Below are 25971 nucleotides of genomic sequence, written 5' to 3'. Positions count from 1 at the left end.
CCTCAAACTGCAATTCAGTCACTTGTGGAGAAGTTTCCTGTGCAGAAAGTTCTCCAGCAGCAGGTGGGGAAATAAAGACAGAAAAAAAGAGAGGGATAAATACGGATGACGGGGATAAAGAGCAGCAGCAGTGAAGGGAACAGTCTGTACCTGTTTGTAAGCCAACCAGACACAGACAGGTTCATCTAGCCAGCATTCATCATGTCAGCATCTTTTTCATCTGTTTTCTCCTTCTTTACGTCCCTTTCTTTTCTCCTTCCTCATCCTCAGCTCAGGATAATCACCCACATGTTCCCCTTTTTCTCTGCTGCGTTCTCCAACATGTCAATTAACTGTTTTTTCCCTCTATCTCCCCTTTTTTCCCTCCTCTTTCCATCCTGTATTCCCTCCCTCGTCTAACGGTATCTCTCTGCAGTTAAAATGCACAGCGTGTCCGACGCAAACCAGTCGCCATTAACTGTCGCCACAGCAACCGAACAACAGAATTAATGCAGAGAGGGAGAAAGGAAGTAAGAACGTAAGAAAGAAAGTCTTTGTTTCGTTTTCGCGGCTCAACTTTAACGGTGTGATTAAGTGGTTGGAAACCGACTGAAACAACAAAAACAGAGCGTGGCAGAGGGAGGGAGGTGGAGGATGAGGTCAGACTGTTTTACTGTCCCATTTAGTCCAGAACAGAACAGAACAGAACAGAACAGAAGTCTTTTAAACGCAAAAATCTGTGTCTGATTGGGTCATGATGAGACAAACACACAGAGAGGAAGTAGTGATGCAGCATTTAACAGAGTTCTCCTGTGTACAGATCCACTATTGAGAAATCTTTGTTTTGTTTTCTGAGCCATATTTATTATTAGTTATAATTACAGACAGCACAGCTGTTTGTGACACATACACACACATACAGTCTTGACACATTGAAGGGGATTGATTAGTTTGATATTTAGTTTATCTGTACATAGAGACAAAGGATTCAATAATATTATCTTGTGCAGGTAATTCAGTGGCCCCATGAGGACCTTGTGACCCTATAGCCCCTTCATGAGCCACATATGTCCCAGATGAGGTCTTTAAGTCCCACTTTTCATGCTTACATCAAAACAGTAGCAACAATGTTTTTCCATTTAGTGGATCCTAAAATGCAACCATGTTGCATATTAGTGTCCTGGGCTGAAAATGTATATCTCCCTGTTTTGCTTGGATAAAGATAATCAATCAGTCCAGAAAACATAAACAGAAAAATTCCAGTTTGTTTTGGTAAACTCCTAGAAACCAAAGATACTCCACACCAGTCAAACAATAACTCCTCGTTGTCACATTGTCTCATATTGCAGAGAAACTGAAAAGCAGCAGTGCAAAAACATGTTTCCCAGTCACTTCATAAGCATGGCAGACTTTTAGAAAAGAGGAGCCAAGCCGCTCTCTCAGCTTGTTAAAGTGAAGCCTGTAGGCCCAGCTCCTTTTGGCAAATCCATACCGTTTCTGTGTGTGTGTGTGTGTGTGTGTGTGTGTGTTCAAGTGAAGTGCCTGGCTCCAACCACACTGTGGCTTGGTACACCAATTATGGGTTTGACCATGCAAACACTCACTCTCTCTTTCTCAAATCCACACACACACACACACACACACACACACACACACACACACACACACACAGAGGGTGGCCCTACAATAGTTGCACAAAACTCAGTCATAATGTGGTTTTCTCATAGCTGTGAGCTAATCCACTCCAAATGAATCCACTGTCTCAAATAATTATTCCAGTCCACAGATGGAAAAGAGAAAATGTGTTCAGTCCTCACAAAAACTCCAAGAATAAAGGCGTCAACCAAAGGTTTGCTTATCAGCATCATCTTTCTCTCCTCTTTTTAAAAAGGGCAGTAAACGTTTCATTCCAGTCCATGTAGAATTAAAATGTCAAATATCTCCCAAGTTGTCATAGATGATATCAGGTGATCTCAGCTGCTGGTGGTGTTGGCTATACCACAAATTAGCGGGCAGGGGCTTCTGTTTAGACACTTTGCTGTACAGCTCCCTCTCCTCTCCTTCTCCTCCTCCTCCACCCCAAATGTTGTTGTTGTTGTTCACATTACTGCCAGGACCTCCATGTTTCCCAGGGGGCAGTGGCACCGGCTCCTTCCGACCAAAAATGCCCCTGCCCGGTTTGGGAGCAGTAACCGGTTTGGGCCCCCTTGGAGCTGGAGGATACAGAGTGCCACGGATCGGTGCGAGCTGCGGAGGAGAGTGTCTGTGGGACTCCGCAGGCTTCCCGTGGGAAGGGGTGCTGTAATTCCCCTCCAGTCCTGACGGGGCCCCCACCTCCAAACGGGCCTCGTCGTAAATGGTCATCCCTAAACTAGCAGGCAAGCTTGTGCTTCCTTTGGCGCAACCCTCTGGTTCATCATATATGTGCTCTGGAGGAGGACCAGGAGGTGATGAAGCCCCCTCTGCTTGGCCTCCTGGGGGCCGCCTGTTATTGTTCACTCCTCTTCCTCCCCCTCTTCCTCCCCCTGCAGCCCCGTTGAGACTCAGAGCGCTTGTTTTCTGGTTCAGCTCCAGGCTGATCCGGTCGTACACATGCGAGTACAGGTCTGGTGGCTTCCTGTGATTGGTGCCTGCGTGGTGCTGATCCCCTTGGACACCACCTGTTGAGGACTCATCTCCTACTGGTCGGAGGCGTGGGGTGGGCACTGGAGGGCTGGATGGGTTGCTGGATTGGTTCTGGCCCTTGATGCTGTCCACCGGGTCGGAGTAGAGGCAGTCAGCGCTGTGCAGAGGCAGGCGGACCGAGTCAGCTGGTTCAGAATAAAGACCTGCTTGTTCATCAGCTGAGGAAAGACCTTTTGCTGATGCCTGCCCTCTTGGAGACCGCGGAGGGGTCCCTCCTCCTACCAAAACCCCCAACATGGCTGGTGGCTCTGGTAAACTCCTGCCTTTAAGTCCTCCTGCTGCTCCACCTCCTTGCCCTCTTCCTCCTCCTCCTCCTCCTCCTCCTCCGTCTCCGCCCTCTCTCTTCCCAAGCACCCCATCAGCAGACCCCGGTTTGCTGCCGCCTGAATCGCCATCTGCCTCCCGACTGCTGCTGCTGCTGCTGTCACCACTTCCCGTCATGCCGCCAGGGTTGCGTATGTGCTGCAGCGACGCAGGGCAGTCGGGGTCGAAGTTGAAGGGGCAGCTGAGGTGGCGCTCCTCAACCAGAGCCTTCTGTGACTGGATGGCCTGGTCCACCAGCATGAAGATCTCGTTGCCTTGCTTGGTCTCAAAGGTGAAGTTGCCGGGGCCTGAGTCGCAGCGCCGACCCGCCTCGAAAGAAAACATCACCTGAAGAAAGATGCAAAGAAGGAAAAAGGAAATGGTTAGAAATGGAGTGAGGGACAAAATAAGGAAACGTTAACAGTGCTGAATACGTGTCCAAGTCCGTGTGACTAAATAAATATATACAGAGTTGTCTGAAAGGCCAAAATGGGGCTGAAGTAATGGAAGCTAGTCGCAGAAGTTCCTCCACTCTTTCCCAGTCATCGCTCATTTATCATTTTTCTTGGCGTTAAAAAAACGCTTGCTTGTTTTTTCCACTGAACTTTTCAGTTTTGTTTATGTACGGAAATGGAAAGCAGTGAAGCAATACAATATATATATATATTTGTGATTGCGTCACTTCATCTGTGTATGTGTATAGAATTGAAATGAAGGAAATGGAAAGCATTTCCGTTCCGTATATTTACAATACTGTATATTGTTTATATATAACAATATATATATATATATCAATATATATATATATACCAATATATATATATATATATATATATATATATTGTATTGCTTCACTGCTTTCCATTTCCGTTCATTTCAATTCTATACACATACACAGATCAAAGAAGTTATATCTTCTTTTTAACTTGCCTGTGCATATCATCAAGTTAGTATCAGTCTTGACAAATGCATAAATAAACATCACATGTAGATAAACTCAACATCCTCTTTAAAGGTCATCAGTCATTTTTAGATCCTAGTCTCAAGCTTTGAACCAACAAAAAAAACGCAGACTGTAAAACTAAATATCTCTGACACTGAGGCTCTGACCACATGCACACACCATTATAAAAAAGTAATTTCAGCACTTCCTAACTATGATCAACCGTTGCAGTCTGGGCTTAAATTTAACACACCGAACTTCCCCTGCCTGAATTTGTTTTCAGGTCTCATCAGTCATTTCTGATCCCTGAAGAAAGGACATTGTGTCATTTCCCATCAGCACAGGGTTTATCAGTGCATCAGACACCCACCCGGTCTCTCCCATATCTCCTCAGCAGCTTATAGGGCCACACCAGGATATTCCTCTTGGTCTTTGGCTCCTTCAAGATCAAGACCTCATTTTCAGCTTTCAGCCAGTAGTTGCCCACCAGTCCGCAGCGCTCCGACGCCTCAGTACGCTGAATGCTCACCCAGAACTCGTTCACTTGCAAGGGGAAGATAATCAAAATTATCTTCTGCACTGCAACATTTTCTTGAGATCTTAAAATGATTTAAGACTAGACTGTTCTGTGTCCTTACCTTCCTCTCTGGAGTAGTAGATGAGGTTTTCAGACATCTGCAGGTCCTGGGGTCCTCCATTTGAGTCTGCAGCAGTACAGCTGCTGCCACCCCCTCCCTTTGGACACAGACACACAGAGAAACTGACAATCAACCAGCTGAGAAAGAATCAGTATTAGAAGTAAATAATTTGTATTCTTCACATTACATGGAGGGGTTTGCTCCCTCCAGTATTACCACTAAAAGGACAGAGGAGACCCAAAGAGAGATAGTGAGTGAAATAAAGAGTTGTGTCTCTGTGCCACAGAGAGTGAAGCGGATGGAGTCCTCCTCCTGGAAACTCCCTCCGGCTTCCTCTCTGCAAATGTGTGTTATGTTCATGTGAATGTGTGTAAGTGCACGCAATAGAAGTTATGGCCTGCATTGAGACTCCAGGGACATGTGGGAAATTTTTTGAGGACAGATACACAAATGCGAACACAGAGAATTAAACGTCAACCCCAGCTGAAAACTTAATTTAAAGCAGCAGTTCTTCGGTTTTTTTCTGACCAAAATAAGATTATTGTATTTCTTTGTTTCAATAGACAAAAAGACCACAGAGCAGAGAGAGTGAGAGCACGAAAAATACTTTGTAGATAGACCAAAAAACACACACACACAATGAAAGCTTGCACTTAAAAAACCTCACACATCCACTCATGTTTTAGTCACTCAATGCAAACACTGAATCATAAAGCAAACACACTGTACACACTGTGGCATTGGCCACCCTGTTTGGTGTGACACACTATCCTCATACCTGAAAGTTTGAAGAGAGGAAAAGTGTGGAGATACCTGAAAAGCGATGTCACACATGATATCCATCCAGTCTTTGGTGGCGTTCTTCTCTGCAGCAAACACGTGGGTCTTGTCATTGGTTTCCACGCAGAACGCTGACATGTTTTCTTTGGGACAGCTCTCCGTCAGCGCCGGCAGGATGGAAATGCACTCAGACAAGCGTATGATCTTCTTGTCAAGCTTCCTGGTTTTCTCATTGGACCCGCTTCCCGTGCCTCCACCGACTCCGCCACCTCCGCCCGAAGGTGAGTCGTAGAATTCGAGGCGGGCGATGCCATTTTGGCTGGCGGGGTACAGGACAAACCAGTTCTTCTTCCATTTCTAACAGGGGAAAAATAAATAAATGTTACAATGGCTAACATTTTTCATACTAGTACAGAATATGTGTAATGTGAAAGGTGTCAGTTACTTAACTATGCAGTTACCCTCATCTCTATGGAGCATTTTAGCATCTTTCAGACTATTGTTTTGGTTTTACATCCTACAATTGTAATGTTGTGGTTCAGTGTCATTACTCATTTATGTGTTGCAGGCAGCTGCCCAAACAACGCTGGTTCTCAACTAGCTGGTAAATTTAGCAGCTAAAGACACAGATTTTTCAGTTGGTGGAGACCAAAAGTGGAGCTAAAAGAAGGGTAAATACAGGTGGGCAGACACACAACTACGAATGAATGCTAATGTTGCACTGCATAATGTGTAAATAGGCAACATGTTGACCCAATCAACTTTATAAGGTGATCATACTGATCAATATTTAACTTAGTTAAAACTTAATTATTTTTTTCAGTTTGTGATATAGAAAAGAAAATTGCATGTAAGATATTATAATGTTTGAAAATCTGTCTTTGTCAAAATGATTTTTTTAAGTTTTTAATTTTCAGATATCAAGAGCATAATCTGTTATGTTTTCCTATTTTTACTTCCTTTTGAACTTTTCTATCTTTTATTCTTAATGTATTAATTTCTGTTGTGTGAATGGCAACAAGCATTTTTGTTCCACCTACAGATGTGTTAAGAGCCTGGAAACCAGCTCAATAAGTACGTTTATGTTTATTCACTCTCACAGATCGGTCTGGCCCCCCGTCCTGTTCAGACAGATGTCCAGCTGTCCGGAGACAGGTCACAAACATTTATCTAAACTGGGCCGGGTTTGATTTGATGACTGACAGAGCAGCGTCGCTGAGGCATCTTCATTAACAATCAAGATGGCTGGCGCTGATGTGGAGAGGTCAGTTAAACACACTATGACAACAGTATTAAACAAAATGGACGGTATATTATTTCTAAAAGAAGAACAAACAACTGCAGTTACAGCATTTGTTGAATAAAAAGACGTGTTTCCCGTATTACTGACAGGATTTGGTCAAATTTTTATTTACCAACTGCCTCTACTCTGCGCTATGTCACGTTTCAATGCTCTGATTGGTTGTAGATCTATCCACTTGTGTCCAGAGTCATTTGGTCTGCGAGCAATGATAACGGCCATTAGAAATCAAAAACGAACCGAGAGGTTTCACACCCATTTGCAAATGGTCACAATGCTATTTCTGAATTTAAACTAAAACTGAAACTAGAAAAAACTGCGAGCGAAGGCTGGAAGAGGAGGACAGGAAAAAGAGGAGGCTGAAAACAGAAACATGAAACAGAAAATGTGATTCTCTGTCCTGACATTTTGCATGTGGTTTGTTCAGAGAGCAATAAGGAAAAGTTAAAATGTAGAGTTGGCCACAAATAATAAAAACTTGATGAGGAGAGAAAAGAAAATGGTAACGTTTGAAGTCAGCAGAAGATATGAGTCAAAATGATACTTCCGGGTCTTTCTCCTGCCTCTACTCTGCTGACTGAAGCTTCATGTAGGAGGCATGTGGTGATAAATCTACTGCAGTTTGACTCAGATCTGTTGCACACACCATCGTTTCCTCTACATTCAATCAGCAGCAGCGGACCACGGTTACAGCATTAGTCACCTAAAAAAGAACCATTTCCCCTCAAAAATCAAAACACGCACTTGTCTGGTTTTTACAATTTGATCCAAATAAGGGAAAGTTTAGTGCAACTAAACCTGGTACTCATCTGCACCCAAGACCAGAAAGAACCACAAAATACACACCCCTGTGAGCAATTACAGATTATATTCAGGATTTTAAAGGTTAAATTCAAATGATCTGATTCAGATAAACCTGAATCACATACACCTCATTCTGTTAGATCACTGGTTTAGGATGTCGAATGCATCTCAAGGAGTTATTTTGAAGTAACCATATGTGTTGTTTTGAGGTTTTGTGAACGAAAAAAAATGGAGATGAGATTTAAAAATAAATAAATAAATACTCTAGCTTCAGTAAATATCAAATTATAACTGCTAGGATTACATGTTTTCATTTATCTCCTAAGGTTAAATATCATACTTATGTTTTATGCCACGACCAAGTAATACATAACCTGACATATTGTGGATCGTTAAAAATATGACCTGCTCCAAACTAGGTGACAGCAGTGAGGAGGAAGAGTTAACAATGAGCTCTTCCTCCTCAGGGAACAAACACGGATATGACCAAACAACATGACACACAATACTGAACAATAAGTCGCACAGCAAGTGTATGTTAGACTCCAGATGTTCAGCGCTAACAATGGACATGATGACACACACGCCACATGTGAGACAATGTACAATCACTACAGAAACTAGTTTACATGTGATTATGGTAAAACTATATGAGACAAAAGAAGTGAACTTATTTGGTAAGTCCCCGTCATCCCGTGTACCATGTGGACGTACGTGTGTGTGTGTGTGTGTGTGTGTGTGTGTGTGTGTGTGTGTGTGTGTGTGTTGTTTTGCTGCCCCACATCACAATGCCTCATCTCAGCTATATTTCTTCAGTGTGTGTGTGTGTGTTTTCCCCTACATTCAGTGAGCGGAGCAGAATCTGCCTGACGGTCAGAGAGCTGAGCCTGTGACAGGAAGGTCAGCAGTTTGAAAGTCCCTGAAGCAGCAGGGAAAATCCAGCTAACGGAAGAAGAAGAACAACAACAACAACTACAGGTCCTCAAATGCTCCCTGATCAGTGAGCTTTTCTTTTTTGATCCAGTCTGTCTGAAAGTGACCTACAAGTAGCTGATAGGACCTATGTGTCCACTGTAAAATCAACGAACTGCAGCCCAATAGATATGATACTTTTCAGGCTGATCAGTATGGATATTTGTTGGTTGCTACTGGAACATGTCAACATATCTTCTATGAAAAGTCCCCACAAACTTTACAATTAAGTACTGAAGTCTGATAATGATTAAATTCTAACAGTTAACTTCACTCCAAATCCAATTCTTATAAACAGTATGAATAAATCTAACACAACAAACATATCTAAATCCTGAAATCCATAAACATACAGCCTATAAAAAGATGAGTTCCTATTTGCATATCTGCCAAGATATACTGGCTGAACTGGACAGTTATGTCAGCCTGCCAATATATTGGTCAAGCTCTAACAGCAAACATTGGCCTTGTCAGTGTTAAAGGCGGCATTCAGATCTTTTACGTCAAGAATCAATAGGGGAATAAAGAAATACAGTGCTGTTGCTTCATCTATGAAAATCATTTTTTGGAGCTGGTGCTGTTTTGTTTGTAAAATCTGAAGCTGTCAAATAAATGTAGCAGATTAAAAAGTGCAATATTTCCCTCTGAACTGTAAAGCAGTAGAAGTACAAACTAGCATTAAATAAAAATAAAATAAATACTCAAGACACAAGAATTATCCCTATATGTACAGTACTTAAATGAATATATATTTTTACTTTCCACCGCTGATGAACTGGATGAACTCTAACAACACATTAGCTCACCACCATCATCCACAGCATAAAAACATGAGTCAAGTGATTCATTTTGAAGGTGTAATTACGGTATTTGCATGATGGGCCTGATATAACTGTAGCCATGGGGCATATATGCTGCACAATCATATATCTAACCCTCATTTGTTAATATGCTGCAAAAACTGTGTGATAATTTCTACACGTCACAGTAACTAGAAAAGCAGAAATGACATGAAAAGACTAGAACAGAAGCTCATCCATGCCTGACAGCCAGCTTCATCAATTTTAAACACACACCAACTGCCAGAAAGGACAGGAAATGCGTGGGCCTGTCATCACGCGGGATTTTTCTCTGCTTCCTTCTTCTGCGTCCAGGTGTGTCTCAGTATTTTGCATGTATGTACATATGTGTACGTGCATCTGTTTGTATTGTTTTTAATATTCCCATGGTCCGTTCTGGACCATCTGTTGCTGTGCACAAGTGCATGCACGCATACATGCAGACTCTATTCAGTCAACAGAGTAACGTAATTGTGCAGTGTACACTTACAAGGCGTAAAGCACTAACCCCTGTTGCAATATGGTCCTTACGTGTGTGTGTGTGTGTGTGTGTGTGTGTGTTCCTGCATGTGAGAACCTGCTGCTCCATATAAGGCAAAAGACTGTTATCATACACTAATACACTGAGTGGAAATTATGCAAAAAAGATCATGACAAGAGAGGGAGAGAAACTTCCTCACTGATGTCCTGCCTGTTCAGTCGGCTATGATACAAGTGCATGTGTGTGCGCTTGTGTTTCTCCTTTTCACTGCTAAAACAATACACAGCCTTCAGTGATGGACTATATGTGCATCTAAAAAAACGACATTATTAAGGAAAGCAAAAAAGCTAAAAGAATGACAGACAGTTCAACATTGCTTTACATTCATTATGAGTTTTTTTTTTTTTTTCTTTTTTAACAGCTTCTTAATGACTTACTCTAAGTGTCACGTACATTCGTCTAGTGTCAGACATTAAAGGCATTGACATCGGACTTGAGTGCCCTTGAGCAAGTGTAACACACTATGGCTCCCATGCATATTTTTTATAAACTTGGAAGTTTTATATAATGCCGAAGGAATGCAAATACAAGAAAATGACGTCCGTCTTGCATCATCCAGTAGGGTTTTGAAAAAACATTACAGGCCTTCAGGCTAGCTGCGTTTGCTCTTCCTGCCTTTCAACACTGACGGTGACATAGTGGTGGTTTGACTTTCTTCTGAATTCATTTTGTACAAACAACAATGGCGATAGTGATTCTGTCATGTCTTCAAAGTTGTGTTGTTTTTCATACGATTGTCAGCGTGTTCATTTGTTTATGCATTTACATCACATTTTCATTTTGCAATCATTTCTCGTTGTGTTATTTTGAGATATTGTTATTTTGAGATATTGTATTTCAGAATAAGATTGAATTACCACAGAATTTGACTCCTTCCTTCGGGTTCATGTGTTTGCTCAAATAAGTAACCGTGCATTGACACGACACATGCACCATGACACTGCAGTAGGAGGCTGCTGTTGTAAGGACTTAAGTTATGATAGTACCTGTAACTTAAATATTATAAAATTATAGCAATATGTATCTATGTGTTTGAATGCAGCATGTCTGATGGATGGACACACTTATCCACATTCATCGTCACTGCTCAAACACAGAATCTTCTCTGTCATGATGCTATTTAACTAAACCACTCAACCATGTTCCCACTGGCCACAGACAAACCTCAATGACACGTGCAGGAGTAATATGTGTGATTATCTGTGTGTGTGTGCGTGCGTACGTGCGTGCGTGCGTGCGTGTGTATCGGAGCATGTCTGTTCTCATTAGTGTGTGTTAAAGGAAAACAGAGGGAATCTGTATGACCGTGTATGTGTGTGTAATGTGTATTTAAGCGGAGGAGAGAAGGAATGAGGGAGAAAAGTGAGTGTGTGAAAGAGAGAGAGAGAGAGAGGTAGACGGCTGCTTTGACCAGAGCTCTGCTGCTCTAACCTCCATCCTAACCCTAACCTCTGCTGTGTCTACAAAATAAAACTTTCGAACATGTCAGGGCTCCCAGCGAGGACAGCAGTAGAAAGCTGTGAAGAGTCGAGTGGAGTAAAGTAAAATGTACACTTAGTAGTTTTAAGACTTTTTTTTGACTAACTGAAACCAATTAACCAAAACTGAGACTGAGCTTAAATATGAATGAAACAACTTTGAAACTACAGTAATGAGTCTTAAATTTACCAAGTCTATCAAAAGAAAAATCCACTTAATTTAACTTAATTTGAGATTATCATCTTTATGTTAATCAAGTAAAAATATGCCACATTTTCATACAGTCAAAGTACTATTGTGCAGGTGTTGCACATACTGTGAGTGCTGAGACTGGAACCTGTGTTACATTCTGAGTTTAACCCAAACTGCACACACAGTTAAAAACAACTACTATGTGATTACTGATGATTTGATTTTGATTGATTTCCCGATCGTTCTATCATATTGAAAAAGTTTATTTTGTTTAACCAACAGTCCGAAACCCCACGGATACTTGGTTTAGAGGAGTGAAAAAACAACAAGCAGGAACCAGGAACCAGTGATTAGTTATCATTAATCATCATCAAATTTGTTGCCAACTCGTTTTCTGTTGATCAACTCATTTCAGCTCTACCTGGAACAAAGGCTAGAGAAAGTTGTTCTCATTGCACTAAAGAGCTTGCTCTACTGTCCTTTATGTTAAATATATAGATTGTAATGCATCTTAATTATCTTTGAGTTTGAAGGATGAATTCACCCACATCATATTTATCTGCATTTCCACATGCAAATAGTCAACACGTACTGTGTAGTGTTCACAGTACTGCTCACAACAGCTAGCACTCATAGATGTGGGTAAGCTTGTCAAGTCATCATACAGCAAAATGTAACCACTGTCTAAAAATAATTGAATGTAATGGAGAAAGTCATATCCAACTCGAGTAAAAAAAAAAAAAAATGGTGTGAAACAGAAAACATTAAATCATTAATTCAGTATAATATTCATAATTTAATTGGATTTTTATGACAATCTGCTGAAAGGGGTGGACGTTTTGCTTACAACATATGTTTGTTTCTTTTCTCGCTTGAATAATGGAAAATGAAAATCAGGCTTGATAAGAACAGGAAATGATAAGCAGTATGGGAAACACAATCAATAGAATCTAAATGATAACCAACAGTATTGAAATGTTCTAATGTCTGCACTGACTTAGAGGAGAGGGACCAACCCTGCACTGAGATCAGACAGACTCGCTTGTGAAAATATTAAATGCTTCATTATCCGTTGATCATGCAACAGCAGAAAATCACCCTATGGTCTATAAAGACATGCTCACAATAGGATTGATTGTTCTCTGTGTGCACCACTAGTCTTACTGTAAAACCGCCTCTGTTACAGCGTCAATTCTCCAGTTGACTTCTTTTTCTTTGTTTCTCTGGAATTATATCATCAACACCACAGAAACTATACCCATGTATTCAGGCCACAGCGACTGTGTCGTCTTAACAGATCACATATTGGTGCAATTACAAGTAGATGGCAATTATTGTGAATAAAGTAATGTGCAAAGTTAGATTAACTAGTGACTCACATGAGGGGAAAAGGTCAATACAGTGTGGCTATGGACACAACACTACAACTGAAAATGAATGCTTGTTATTATAGTAATAGTATAATATTATAGTAGTATAATATCCAATATACCATTCTTCCTGGAAACACATCGACTGCAGAGTATATATAGAGAATTAGACACTTTCCTATGTGTAGTATCTTCTTCATAAATAGTGAGTTCTTCATACTACAAATGATGTGGTAGTTCTTTTCAGAGAAATATGACTCAGCATCTGAGACACTGTCTGTTTTGAAGAGATGAAAAGAAAAGAAGCTCTGACACCCAATCCCATTAATCCATTAGGCAATTATTAATTTAGACATGAAACACTGTGGTGTAAATCTAGCAGCCTCAGGGAGTGTAATACTTCTTTATCCTGACACACCCCGTCTGGTTAAGTCCCAGCTGAAGGTGTCTTAAGTGCTGATGAGGGATCGTCTGCAGTACCTTCACCACACAGAGCCAGTGGCAACATCAACACCTGGCTAGAGGCTTTTTGTTTCTGCAGGGTGCAGGTGAACTGTAAACTGCTGGTTCAAGCATCTTGCATCTGAATATGTGTGGCAGGCAAGCAGATGCACATACAGACAGATGTTTTTGCTCTAAATCTCGCACAATCTCTCTGCTGCGCATGTTTTAGCCACAAGATGAAATCAAACGGTAGCTGCAGATGTCAAAACTAATTACACCAGCAGAAAGTGTAGGACTCTTTCTTCTAGCTTTATCACAGTATATCACCACGTTTAATGCTTTCTTAAACATCTCCACTGCAGTTTAGAAAGCAGCCCAGCATCCACATCAGCCCAAATATTTGTCATGCTTTACACATCAACAATGTTCAGATGTGATTGTGATTGAGACAGTCATGCTTTCGGATGTTGTGAATACCTTTGTAATGTAGTGTGCGTCAAACATCGCAGGAGGAAGCAAATATGTTTTGGTCTGTGTCCTGCAGGAGTGTTTGAGAGGAGTCTGGGACACCTTGGTGAAACTGCTTCTAACTTTTCAACTTTCTCAGATTAAAGGTGCACCTCACCAATTTGGCACATGAAGTTCAGTTTACTCGTGACGAGGAGAATCACTCACAGCCTGTTCGAGCAGAATTATGACGTCTTACACGACTCTGACGGTGTTTTTAAGACGGCATCATCAGGGTTGTCGTCATTTTCATTTTCAACAGATAACCTGCGATACAAAATTAACGCGTGGAGTTTGAAAGAAGTGGACATTTAGTCTGACCGAAGACGATGTGGAGTTGCATTATGGGAAATGTGGGATCCAGTGCTTTTGGACCAGTCAGGATGTCTCTCTCTGCTGCATAGACTTTAACCTTTTTTTAAAACTTTAATCTATTTTTTAATTAATGACTATTTGCAATGAATATATTAGTGTGCAAACTGTGATTATAGTGTAATTACTTAGTGCAGATACAGGCTAAGGCTGCATCTAATGGCTACTGTGATTGTTTGGGGTGCACTGGTTGCCTAAAGGTCTGAAAGTCACCTCTCTCTTCATTTCCTGTTAACACTCTGCTCGTTATCACCATCATCTCCTAAAATCTTGCTTTATTTGAACTGACTTTAAAAAACAAAGGGATTCAGTTTATAGTGATATGAGATAAAATACTACAAATCTGCACATTGTAGAAGCTGGAACATAGAAATGCTGGACAGTTTTAATCATTTTTCAAATTGTTGTCAGTTGATTCTTATGTCAATCACCTCATACAGTGTTTCCCAAACTGGGCTGAGAGCTTCCAAACAGGAGCATAACAAAAAAGTTAACACAATTGATGATGAACTAAATTTAATTTATTAATCATGTCAGCTCTCATAGAGATAGTTTAATAACTTCTTGTATGGACTGTAGACACAGATGCAGCTTGGTAGTTTACTTCTTCACAGCCTGTTGTAATAACTCTGTAATGGCCATTACTTGACATGTTGTAAAACAGCAGCTACAAACAGAAACAGAATCCTTGGTCGGATGTTGCTGCTGCGCTCTTGAGTCACATTTTCCGAACATGCACATGGGAACGAATCTAATGTGTGAATGTGTATGTCCACTGACAGCGCTAACGATTGCATAATTCACCATGCTAACCTCACACCAGTTTCAACACTACAGATCAGCCAACACTCAGCTTCCTGTTCTATTCATTTTCTACTCTGATATGTTTTCATCCACGTCTGGGCGCCTTTATTTCCCTTGTGCAAAGATAACATTATTTTTACAAATGTGGAGGTTTTGTTTGTTCTTTTTCTATTGTAAACAGTTTATAAAAGGCATTGAAAGTGGGTTTGGGGAGTATGAATATCTATTGTGGAGTGGTGATTTCAGGGCAGGAAGTAGGGCCAGAAAGTTTTGTTGGTCCATGTCATATGACCAGATAGAGACGGAGAGACAAAGACCCCCTTTACAAATCTGAAAGAGTAAATGAGTTCTTATTCCGCAGTGCTCTGAAACTAAAGGCAAGGTTGCATGGAGGCTAAGGACTGACATAAAACACACACACAGGTGTTATCACTGTCATCTACCAGTGTCCAGTCCTGCCCATGTGATAAATACACTCAAATGAGTGATCACATAGAGTCAGAGATGACATAAAGGTGGCTTGTTGACAGCGTTTGCAATGATGAACAGTAGCATATGCAGCTGAGATGAAGTGGAAACATGTCTGTCACCTCTGTGAACAAGATCTGTCTCAACTTTCCAGCTCTAAGAGTCTCTGCTGGTCTGATTTTGCAGCCTTTTGTTGTGTTTGTTATGGAAAGTCATCTTGCAACAGTGATAAAAATATTACAGCTTTCATCATGCAGCTCTGTTAGCTACTCTGATGAAGTGAAGTGTCACTAGCTCACACACACACGCACACACACAATCAACAATCACTCTCAAACCTATCCTCTCCATCTCCGTGTCCTCATTTACTCTCAAAAACTGCTTTAGTCCACTTTGGTTTTGAATGTTTTTACATATACTGAAGTTTACCAGCTCACCAGGGTTTTACCAGCTCATGAGCACATTCACATGCACACTCACTCACACACACACACACGCGTACAGATGCACTGCAGGTTTACTCCAAACCACCACATCAAAACAAGGGCAGATCAGTAAAACACTCACGATAACTTCCTCTCATTACATCTACATCTACATTAGGTTTTCCTTTGAAGACACTGGGCACAGTGACTGGTCTGTAATTGTACCAATATGTGTTCTATTTAATTGTTGTGAGTGACGTTAAATGCTCTTCTCTGGCTTACAACTGGGAGTAGGAGATTGTCAGTGACTTCAATACGTTTTCAAGACTTAATGTGACACTTCCATCTCTCTGAATAAAACATTTCATAAAATACCTACGGATAATACTATTATGGGGATTTGTATCTTTACCTAAACTGACATTAACATGTTTAATTTGTCTCATATGGTACTTAAACATTTCTATAATGTTCCTGATGATACGCTTTAATTCTGCCACCTTGTACATCACTTTTACACTTTACTACAAGGATTTAAACTGTTTATGATGGACATCAGTGACTTTTAAATGACTTTATGTACTTGCTGTAGATAGTTTCCTGTAGTATTTCTCTAATTCTCCTACAGAGAGCTTTTGTATGTCTGAGAAGTATTTTAACTAGTTTTTATTGACCTTACAGAGCTTCGTGGAATATCTCAGTTCCTCGTATACTACTGGTTTAAGAAATTGCTGTTATAATTCTATGCTGTCTTATAGTTTTAATTTTATAACTATAGCATCTACAAAACATTTATTATGGGGTCACTGACTACAGTTATTTTTTGTAAGGGTCATTTCTGTCAACGCCACAACCGTACCACCAAAATAACAGGTTTTTTTCCCCTGGACTTACCTTTCCAAACTTTTGATGCTGCACATAAAGTTGTCCCTCCTTGACGTGGGTGTCCATGCCCACAAAAACTCCAGGGTCCCCCGTCCTCCAGAAAGGCGAAATTTGGCTTGAACTTGACAGAAGAAAATCTCTTCTTTGAGGGGTTTATTTTTCCTCTATCCCCAAACAACTTCCCCTTCTCTCACTTCCGCTCCCCAGACGTTAAAACGCGTTCACGGTGACGATGGCGGACAGTTAACGGTGTCATGGTGGAAATAAAACAGGTCCAAACAGCAGCTGGGTGGTCCCGACAAAGTTAAATAATGTCTAAATGTAGTCGGCGGGACGCCTATCTGTCGCTTCTCACTCCTCCTGTAGGGTTGGACCGGTGCAAAGTCACAATTCATACATAACATGAAGCTTCCGGTTAGGGCTTTCCACAATAAAGGCCTCATTAACCAATATCAGTTTAGGTGCAAAGCTCAGCAGTACTTTACATGTGTGTACTTACTCTAACTGGTAAAAATAGTGACATGGACACTCAATTCAAGTTAAAGAATATATATTTTATAGAATTAATGAGGGCCAACTTAACCCTGCAAGGTGCCCCAGGGCAAAAAAAACTTAGCTGTGTGTCCTTAATGATATCTGTTTTAGACACAGTCTTTGCATTACAAGTTAGTATTAGTAATTAATAGATGTAATTATTTTGTTGTAACTTGCTGAAGGACACATTTATTTATATGCACCTTGTAACATAAGATTAATTGAAACAACCAAAGCTTGACCAGATTTTAACTCACGGGCACCTTAAGGCCCCTGCCATTTCAGTTTACATTGTACTTTTAGCAGATAAAGTGTAAAATGTATTGCCAAACATATTTACAGTTAATCAAATGACCACAAAAACCTGAAACCTTTGGGGCCCTTGAAGGTCTGAGGCCCTGGGCCAGTTCCCCATGTTGCCTTGTTGGACATCCAGCCTTGCAGATGCCCAAATAACCAACTGTGCATAGCAGGCAACCCCAAATCCCAAATAGAGGCCCTCCCCTGATAAAGGTCCAGGCTTATTGGGATTAAATTTGGGGGTTAGGGTGGTATTGATCTAAAAAGACACCCTAAAATGCCTATTGGAAGTTAAATTATCAGAAAATTATATTTATTTTACTTCACCTTACTACCCTACTTTTCAGTGTTCTAAAGTAAAAATACATAACATCAAATTAAGGATGGATATGTTGTAAAAGAAAGATATTGATATAATGTGGCCTATTATGTACTTTTATTTTGAAATGAGTACATCCGTTATTGTAGTAACTGTACGGCGCTTGATGCAGCGCTGTCCCTGCAGGAGAAGTGAGCAGCGCGTGGTGAGCGCACCGAACTGCTCCTCTCCTCCCACCTCCTCACTCTTGTATAACTTCTCTGATGGTTTCACCTCTGATACACGCACTTTAGTAAAATATATGCTTAATATATGGATGGAACAACAGGTGATGATTACAGTATATTGGCAGTCTAAATAAACTGTAGGTCTTTACAGCAGGACTCAAAACTTCGTAGAAGAGTGTTATAATTCTTTATGTCAACAGATTTCTGTGAACTCACTATTTGTAGTTCTATATAGGCCTACTTCAACTACAGAAATACTTTTGAGTTGCCAAGGAATGATAGTATTTTGTAAGCAGCCTGTGTTGGCAAGAGAAGCTGGCCCCCAAATTAATGTGTTGCAGATGCCTCCTGCTGGCAGTTCACTTAAAAATGTTGTTCCTGTTTTCAGCCCAGAACCCGATGGTGCTAGATCTCTAACAGCGTTGTTCTTGACAGTGAGTATGGATTTTTAGACAATGAGTCAAGACTCACAATGGGTTTGTAATTGGCCACAACACTAAAAATGTCTCTTCTTGTCCTGTTATTAATTTTTGTCACATGATAGCATCATAAAAAACATTGGTGACTAACATACAGTTGTGGAAAGTAACTTGGTACATTTACTCAAGTACTGTTCACTTGTGCAGTTTAGTGTTACTTGTACTTTACTTGAGTATGTTCATTTTTGACTGCAGTCTTCTTCTACACTACACTGCATTTCAAAAGAAAATTGTGCTTATTACTCTACATTTTCTTTGACTGCTATAGCTACTGGTTACTTTTAGGTTTAATATTTTCATTCAAAAACATATGATACACTAATAAAATACATTGTGAAGATTAAATTGTGGCTCCTAATCTTTTTCGTTTGTGACCACTTCTGCTGATGCATCAGATTGTAGGTGATTTCAACATATCTGCCCCCGTGAGGAAAATACAAATCAAAACACGTCTGCCATCTACTGGTTATCAGTCTGCATTGCAGGTGGAAACCTAATTTGCGTGTTCTCGCGATATTTTCGCACTGACCGGACTGACTGGACCTAAACAGGAACCGAGACATGGCATCAGTGTTCGGCGGAGTAGAAGGGTGATAATGAGTTAAAATATACTATAAAACTTTCTCACATTTGTTTTAGTTTAGTTATAAGTTAAGGCTAGTGCATGTTGCATGCTTTTATTCGTATTCTCGCGGTTGCCATACAGAAATGTAGAGTATTAGCAGAGCCAGTAGTGGAGTTTGATTCTTATCTTTGACAGCCCTCTGACTGGGACACCAGGAAGCTTCTTTTTGTTATGTGCGCGTGTGTGTCTCGTGATCACTATCCGTTTAAACTTAGCAGCATTTCTTTCATGTAGACGTGAAATTTTGTCTTTTTAAAGCTTTTTTCTTTGCACTTCAAAATAAAGAGTGTCTGTGTCCTTGTTCTCTCACATGAGTTTATATATCACAGCAAATGTATATCTGTTTTCCTTCACGTTTTCTTATTGCCTCCCTGGTATGAACAGTATGCATGGATTTCTGTTTTTCTCATCCCCTCTGTCCTCTGCCCCCCTGTCTCTAGTGGAGGGAGCCACTCCAAGGCCATTTTAGTGTCAGGAGATGGGAAGGTCCTGGCAGAGACAGAGGGACCATCCTCCAACCACTGGGTGAGCAGAAGTAGGGATGGAGGTAGTTGGTGTTGGACAAGTGGAGAAATGTAGGACACAAAAAATGTAAGGCTGGTACAAGGGTAAAAAAAGAGGAGTTTGTGGTTCCTACCTGCCTGATACATTTAGCTACAGTGTTTTTATTTAATTGGTTTCAATTCAAATGCCCATAAACTAAATTATTATATTATAGATTTTTTGTGTGTGTCTGTGTGTATACAGTTGGTGGGGGTGGATAAATGCATTGAAACCATCAATGACATGGTCCAGAGAGCCAAGGTGGAGGCAGGACTGGATCCAAACACACCACTATACTCACTGGTCAGCTGCACTCGTGACACACAAATGCTTTTATTGACCTCTAATGAAAGTAATTAATAAAGAAATAAACATTGATTTTCTGTGTGTGTGTGTGTGTGTGTGTGTGTGTGTGTGTGTGTGTGTGTGTTGTGTGTGGGGGGTATGTCTCTGAGGGGGGGGGGGCAGAAGGATGCCATTGACAGATTTGAATAAATCAATGTTTATTTCTTTATTAATTACTTTATTAGGGTCAATAAAAAAGCATTTTGTGGGTACGAGTGCAGCTGACCAGTGAGGTATCAGTGGTGTGTTTTGGATCCCAGTCCTGCTCCACCTTGGCTCTCTGGACCCATGTCATGATGGTTTAAAAATGCATTTATCCACCCCACCAACTGTAATAACACACAGACACAAAACAAAAATCTATAATAATAATAATTTAGTTTATGGGCTTTGAATTGAAACCAATTAAATAAAAACACTGTTAAGCTAAATGTATCAGGCAGTAAAGGAAGCCACAAACTCCTCTTTTTTACCCTTGTACCAGCCTTACATTTTTTGGTGTCCTAACATTTCTCCACTTGTCCCAACACCACTAGACCTCCATCCCTACTTCTGCTCACCCAGTGGTTTGGAGGATGGTCCTTCTTTCTCTGCCAGGACCTTCCCATCTCCTGAACACTAAAATGGCCTTGGAGGTGGCTCCCTCCACTAGAGACAGGGGGGCAGGGCACAGAGGGGATGAGAAAAAACAAGAAATCCCCATGCATACTGTTTCATACCAGGGAGGCAATAAGAAATTACGTGATAGAGAACAGCAAATATACTTTTGAGCTTTCGATTATACTATGTGACAGTTCAGACGGGACACCAGGAAGCTTCTTTTTGTTATGTGCGCGTGTGTGTCTCGTGATCACTATCGTTTAAACTTACAGCATTTCTTTCATGTAGACGTGAAATTTTGTCTTTTTAAAGCTTTTTCTTTGCACTTCAAATAAAGAGTGTCTGTGTCCTTGTTCTCTCACATGAGTTTATATATCACAGCAAATGTATATCTGTTTTCCTTCACGTTTTCTTATTGCCTCCCTGGTATGAACAGTATGCATGGATTTTCTGTTTTTCTCATCCCCTCTGTCCTCTGCCCCTGTCTCTAGTGGAGGGAGCCACTCCAAGGCCATTTTAGTGTCAGGAGATGAAGTGTCCTGGCAGAGACAGAGGGACCATCCTCCAACCACTGGGTGAGCAGAAGTAGGGATGGAGGTAGTTGGTGTTGGACAAGTGGAGAAATGTAGGACACAAAAAATGTAAGGCTGGTACAAGGGTAAAAAAAGAGGAGTTTGGTGGTTCCTACCTGCCTGATACATTTAGCTACAGTGTTTTTTATTTAATTGGTTTCAATTCAAATGCCCATAAACTAAATTATTATATTATAGATTTTTTGTGTGTGTCTGTGTGTATTACAGTTGGTGGGGGTGGATAAATGCATTGAAACCATCAATGACATAGGTCCAGAGAGCCAAGGTGGAGGCAGGACTGGATTCCAAACACCACTATACTCACTGGTCCAGCTGCACTCGTGACACACAAATGCTTTTTATTGACCTCTAATGAAAGTAATTAATAAAGAAATAAACATTGATTTTCTGTGTGTGTGTGTGTGTGTGTGTGTGTGTGTGTGTGTGTGTGTGTGTGTTTGTGTGTGTGTGTGTGTAGGGTATGTCTCTGAGTGGAGGGGAGCAAAAGGATGCCATTGACAGACTTATCGCTCTCATGAAGGAACGCTTCCCCAGTCTCAGCCAGCACTACTTCATCACTACTGACGCCATTGGCGCCGTGGCAACCGCCAGCGATCATGGTAACTAGCCATTTTCTTTTTGGCTTTATATTGTAATTAAGCCTCAGTACAAAACTTAAACTAAAAAGTGCTAAAGACGTGTGTGTTAGCTGTGTTTACACAGAATTGAATCTCAGTCTCATATGCTTTTTATTTTCAACAAATTTTACCATGTAAATATGTACATCAGGTTTTGTTTAGCACCTATTTTACTGTAGATGTAAATTTACATTTGAAAGAAACAGTAGAAAACCATGACCTAACCATGTCACAACAGGGCAAGGGTTGAATATTTTACCCTCTTTAAGGTGTGGCTGTAGAAAAGTGATATAATTTATGGCTTAATGAGATCCAGGCAGTCATCGTTGTTTTTTTTCCTTTGTAGGAGGTGTAGTAGTGATATCAGGGACCGGCTCTAACTGCAAGTTAGTCAATCCTGATGGCTCACACATCGGCTGTGGAGGCTGGGGTCACATGATGGGTGATGAAGGATCGGGTAACCATGGCAATACGCAAATGCAAACACAGACACACTGCGCATTAAAAATCGAGAAATGTACAGTTTTTATTGGTGTTGTGTCTTTCAGGTTCTGGAATGGCTCATTTGGCGGTGAAGACGGTGTTTGATGCAAAGACAACCTGGTCACTCCCCTCATGACATCACCCATGTCAGAAAAGCCACTGGAGGAATACTTTCCAGGTCAGATTGCAACAGAAGTCACTGAATCATCACTTTACAGCTCTTATTAAAAAATGTTTCAATTTATGAATATAATAAAATCAAGTTAGAGTAGGGAGACGCTGAGGGAAGCACATTCACAAACATGGCATTCACCCAGTGTCAGATCTGATGGGCATGCTGCCGGACCTCTACAGAAACTTCCGGAAGTCACACTTGCCGGTTTCTGCAAGAAACTAGCTGAAGGTGGGTGGTGCATCCCTTCCTGCTTCATTTTGTTTAAAGAGAGTAAAATATTAATTAGTAAATTAAACTGAAAACTGTGTTATTTGTTTAAAGGCGCGGAGGCCGGGGACGCTCTGTGTCGGGTATGTGTTCACTCAGGCAGGGAAGCCCTGGCAAAACACATCGAAGCAGTGTTACCCGCAGCACAAGAGGTAAACATCCAGACGTACACACATGCAGTACATAGCTGTGATTTCACTCATTTGAATTTCTCAAATCTCTTAATTTTTCGCTCTTTACAGCTCTGCTGAGTGGCGACCTCGGCTGCCCATCCTGTGTGAGGGTTTATGTTGGAGAGGACTGGGATTTTTTGAAGCCAGGTCAGTGTCCCTGGGGCCCCTCAGAAAAGCGAGGTGCAGCAGTGGAAGTTTGGATGAAGCCATTGTACAGCAAGAAGCCTCATTTTTTGTGTCTCTTTCTCTGTCTCTGTTAGGGTTCACTGAGGTCCTAGATAAATTGGCATATCTGACAAGTTCAAGGGCCGTTTCCGTGGCTACAACCTCCTGATCTTGCGGCAGTCTTCGGCCCTCGGCGGCGCCAGTCTTGGGGCTCAGAGTGTAGGCACCAAGATAACTATGGACTACGCAGCCAACACCAATGTCTTCTACCAGCACACTTTCAACAGCAGCAGCCAATGAGAATACCGTGTACTGGCCAGTATGTACTACTATTATCATTGCTAATAATGCTTATCATAATGATAATGATAATGATTGATTGAGTGGTCGAAATATTCCAGATTGTGGTGGTTTAACAGCTGTTATTCTGAAATGGAACTATTACTTTCATTTGACTGTCATTCCAAATCTTTGCACCTTTGTAACACTTGTTTACATTTGACATTCTTAATAAAAATACTGCTAATTTTGCCAGAAAACTAATTCATGGTTGTAAATTAATCTCTGATCCCAAAAGATAATTGAAGTTCCATAACAAAAGTGTAGGTTTAAAAATGCTAATTGTTCATATGTCCACTTATTACTGGCAGAGAAAATTGTTCATTCTTTCGCAGCTTCTTTGCACTTTTGTTGTTTACTAATAGATGGTGCTGTTACACCACGTCCCTGCTTGTGGCAGACACTCACAGTGTCTGCATTTTCTTCAATGGTGATGCAGAAACTTAACAAGAAGCAACTCAGTTTCTTGGGTCTGCATGCACTAAGATAATAATTGATGTATCTTTATTCACAACACAGCCATTTGCTGTTTATCAATTTTTATGCAACAGGTTTTGTCATTTGAAGACTATAATGCTTATATTAGACAGTCAGATTTACAAAAAAAACATGATGCATTTGGGTCTAACAGGAAAAAAGGAAAAAAAAAAAGTAGCAAGGTGTGATACTGCTTTACAAGTTGTGTCAGTGTTTGGACTGTTTCTACCATGTCACATTGCCCCACAGGCTGCTGCTGATTCACAGCCTTTCTGTTTAAATGCACAGCACCTCGCTCGCACATCGCAGAAATAATGGGACAGACATGTAAAGGAAGCAGCAGTAATTGTGTGTGCTGCCACAGTGAATAGAATGAAAAATATCAATAGAAATAAACAGAATTTGATTGAAAACAACAGCAGTAAGATTCCCACTTGAGTCTGGCTCCTCAGTTCAGTTCAGCTTCACTGCTGTGATACTCTGCCAGAGGGAGTCAGAAAACCATCAGATGATTCCCTCACAACACCTGAAGGTAAACACGCTTGATTTTTCTTAATTTTACACATTTTTGTGTTGACATTAATGCCCAATAGTGGCTGTTATATTTTTGTTTTTATTAGTGTGGTTTTGAATTGAAATGAGAAGGTTTTAAAAGATGTTTTTTAAAAAGAACAGAGCTCTGCTGTGTCTGACAGTTTTGACTTCCATGTAAGTTTGCAGCCTCCAAGGCAAATTTGTCATCAATCCAACAGAAGTGGGCACCAACATGTCAGTCCAGCCACAACTGCTACGTTACCAAAGTCCTGTCTCACCTCATGCATACAACAAGTCTCCTTATTAACACTTACTTCTTTAAATACTACTACTTATTTATTAAAAAACCTCCAAAGCATCGTGCTATAATTTGACAGACCTACTGTCCTTCACTGGACTATTTCCATTTCTTTGCTACTTATGGTACACTTTACAGATACTACCACAGTAAAATGCTGCTCAGCTGTACACAGTGCGATGACAATGAAACAACCCAATAACAGTCACAGGGGCCATGTCATGTGAATTGATTTCTTAGCTTAAGTACATTTTTGTTAATATTATGTCGTTTACTAAATTGATATTTTCAACTGAGGACTTTTCTTACTAAAGGATCTGAATCTTTTCTTCACCACGTGGCTGACAAAAAGCTGTTCAAGGTAGAACCCAGTTCCCTGAATACTGTAGGCCTGAATTCCTGTCTTTGAGCTAAGCTACAGTGTATGTCTGACCATTAGTGTAAATTCCTAACTTATTAACTTTAAACAATCATTTTTTTTTTCCATCCCAGACTAAAGGTCAAGAGCTTGGGAGAAGATTCATCACAACATACAACGAAGTGACTACAGACCCTTTCAGTGACGCATATCTACAGGTTCAACCAGCTCGAACCCTGGAATCTGAAGCTGAACCTGCTCCTGCATTATCCCCCCAACCACAGGTCGCTGATCATGAATAGATTCTATAACAGGAAAAACAAAGACACATTTCTTTGACATTAATTCTTTACTTGGTTTATTGTGTTGTTTTCAATAAGCTTAAACGGGTGGAAACCTGGCCTATTATTTTAAACATATTTCTACAAAAAAAAAAAGAAACCAAAAAAAACCAGCCCTTAATGGCTCAACTGCACAGGTGAACCACAACATCACCACACTAACCCTGAGCAAGTTGACACAAAAACCTCTATTTTAAACTAGTTTTCATTTTTTTACTTGTAACCACATGATCCTCACCCTCTCCATGCTCTGTACCTCAGCCTCCTCTTCATCAACCCTTTCCATGCCCCCCCATCTACATTCGTTGGCGACTGGGGTTTGTTGGCTCCACCCTGACAGAGGGCAGGACACAGATGCGAGAGTCGCCGCCGGGAGACTGGGGATTCACTTGGCGTGTGAGAAGAACGGTAGCTGCAAGCTGTTTGTGGTGGAAAGGGTAAGGAGCTCC

The 25971-nt window shown here is 40.8% G+C and overlaps 2 protein-coding genes across 2 annotated transcripts in view; one reads left to right on the top strand and one right to left on the bottom strand.

Annotated features, from left to right (window-relative positions):
• Positions 1-824: 824 nt before the first annotated feature.
• On the bottom strand, positions 825-17072 carry LOC111231357. The gene is made up of 5 exons (XM_022758416.1): positions 16740-17072; positions 5362-5685; positions 4549-4645; positions 4281-4453; positions 825-3315 (listed from the first exon to the last, which is right to left on the bottom strand). The coding sequence occupies exons 1-5, from the start codon at positions 16794-16796 to the stop codon at positions 1912-1914; spliced, it is 2055 nt and encodes a 684-aa protein (XP_022614137.1). The 5' UTR covers positions 16797-17072; the 3' UTR covers positions 825-1911.
• A 2007-nt stretch (positions 17073-19079) lies between these two features.
• Positions 19080-25971, top strand: part of nagk (N-acetylglucosamine kinase) — an 8951-nt gene continuing 2059 nt past the window's right edge. The window contains exons 1-5 of the mRNA XM_022758370.1: positions 19080-19179; positions 19655-19739; positions 19962-20060; positions 21753-21894; positions 22259-22369. Of these exons, the coding sequence (XP_022614091.1) occupies positions 19151-19179; positions 19655-19739; positions 19962-20060; positions 21753-21894; positions 22259-22369 (466 nt within the window). The 5' untranslated portion in view covers positions 19080-19150. The remainder of the gene's footprint in view (positions 19180-19654; positions 19740-19961; positions 20061-21752; positions 21895-22258; positions 22370-25971) is intronic.

This window comes from Seriola dumerili, unplaced genomic scaffold, assembly GCF_002260705.1.
Source record: "Seriola dumerili isolate Sdu_G_001 unplaced genomic scaffold, Sdu_1.0 BDQW01000295.1, whole genome shotgun sequence".
Classification (NCBI taxonomy): domain Eukaryota; kingdom Metazoa; phylum Chordata; class Actinopteri; order Carangiformes; family Carangidae; genus Seriola; species Seriola dumerili.
The sequence above is the reverse complement of the archived record's forward strand: the minus strand, read 5'-3'. Positions and strand labels throughout refer to the sequence as shown.

What these genes read in the sequence shown, in the direction of transcription:
- LOC111231357 (XM_022758416.1), bottom strand. Translation starts at nt 16,796, where the DNA reads ATGGACACCCACGTCAAGGAGGGACAACTTTATGTGCAGCATCAAAAG. An exon ending in CTACTACTCCAGAGAGGAAG is followed by an intron (nt 4,454 to 4,548) that starts GTAAGGACACAG and finishes TCCCCTTGCAAG; the next exon opens with TGAACGAGTTCTGGGTGAGC. An exon ending in GGAGATATGGGAGAGACCGG is followed by an intron (nt 3,316 to 4,280) that starts GTGGGTGTCTGA and finishes ATCTTTCTTCAG; the next exon opens with GTGATGTTTTCTTTCGAGGC.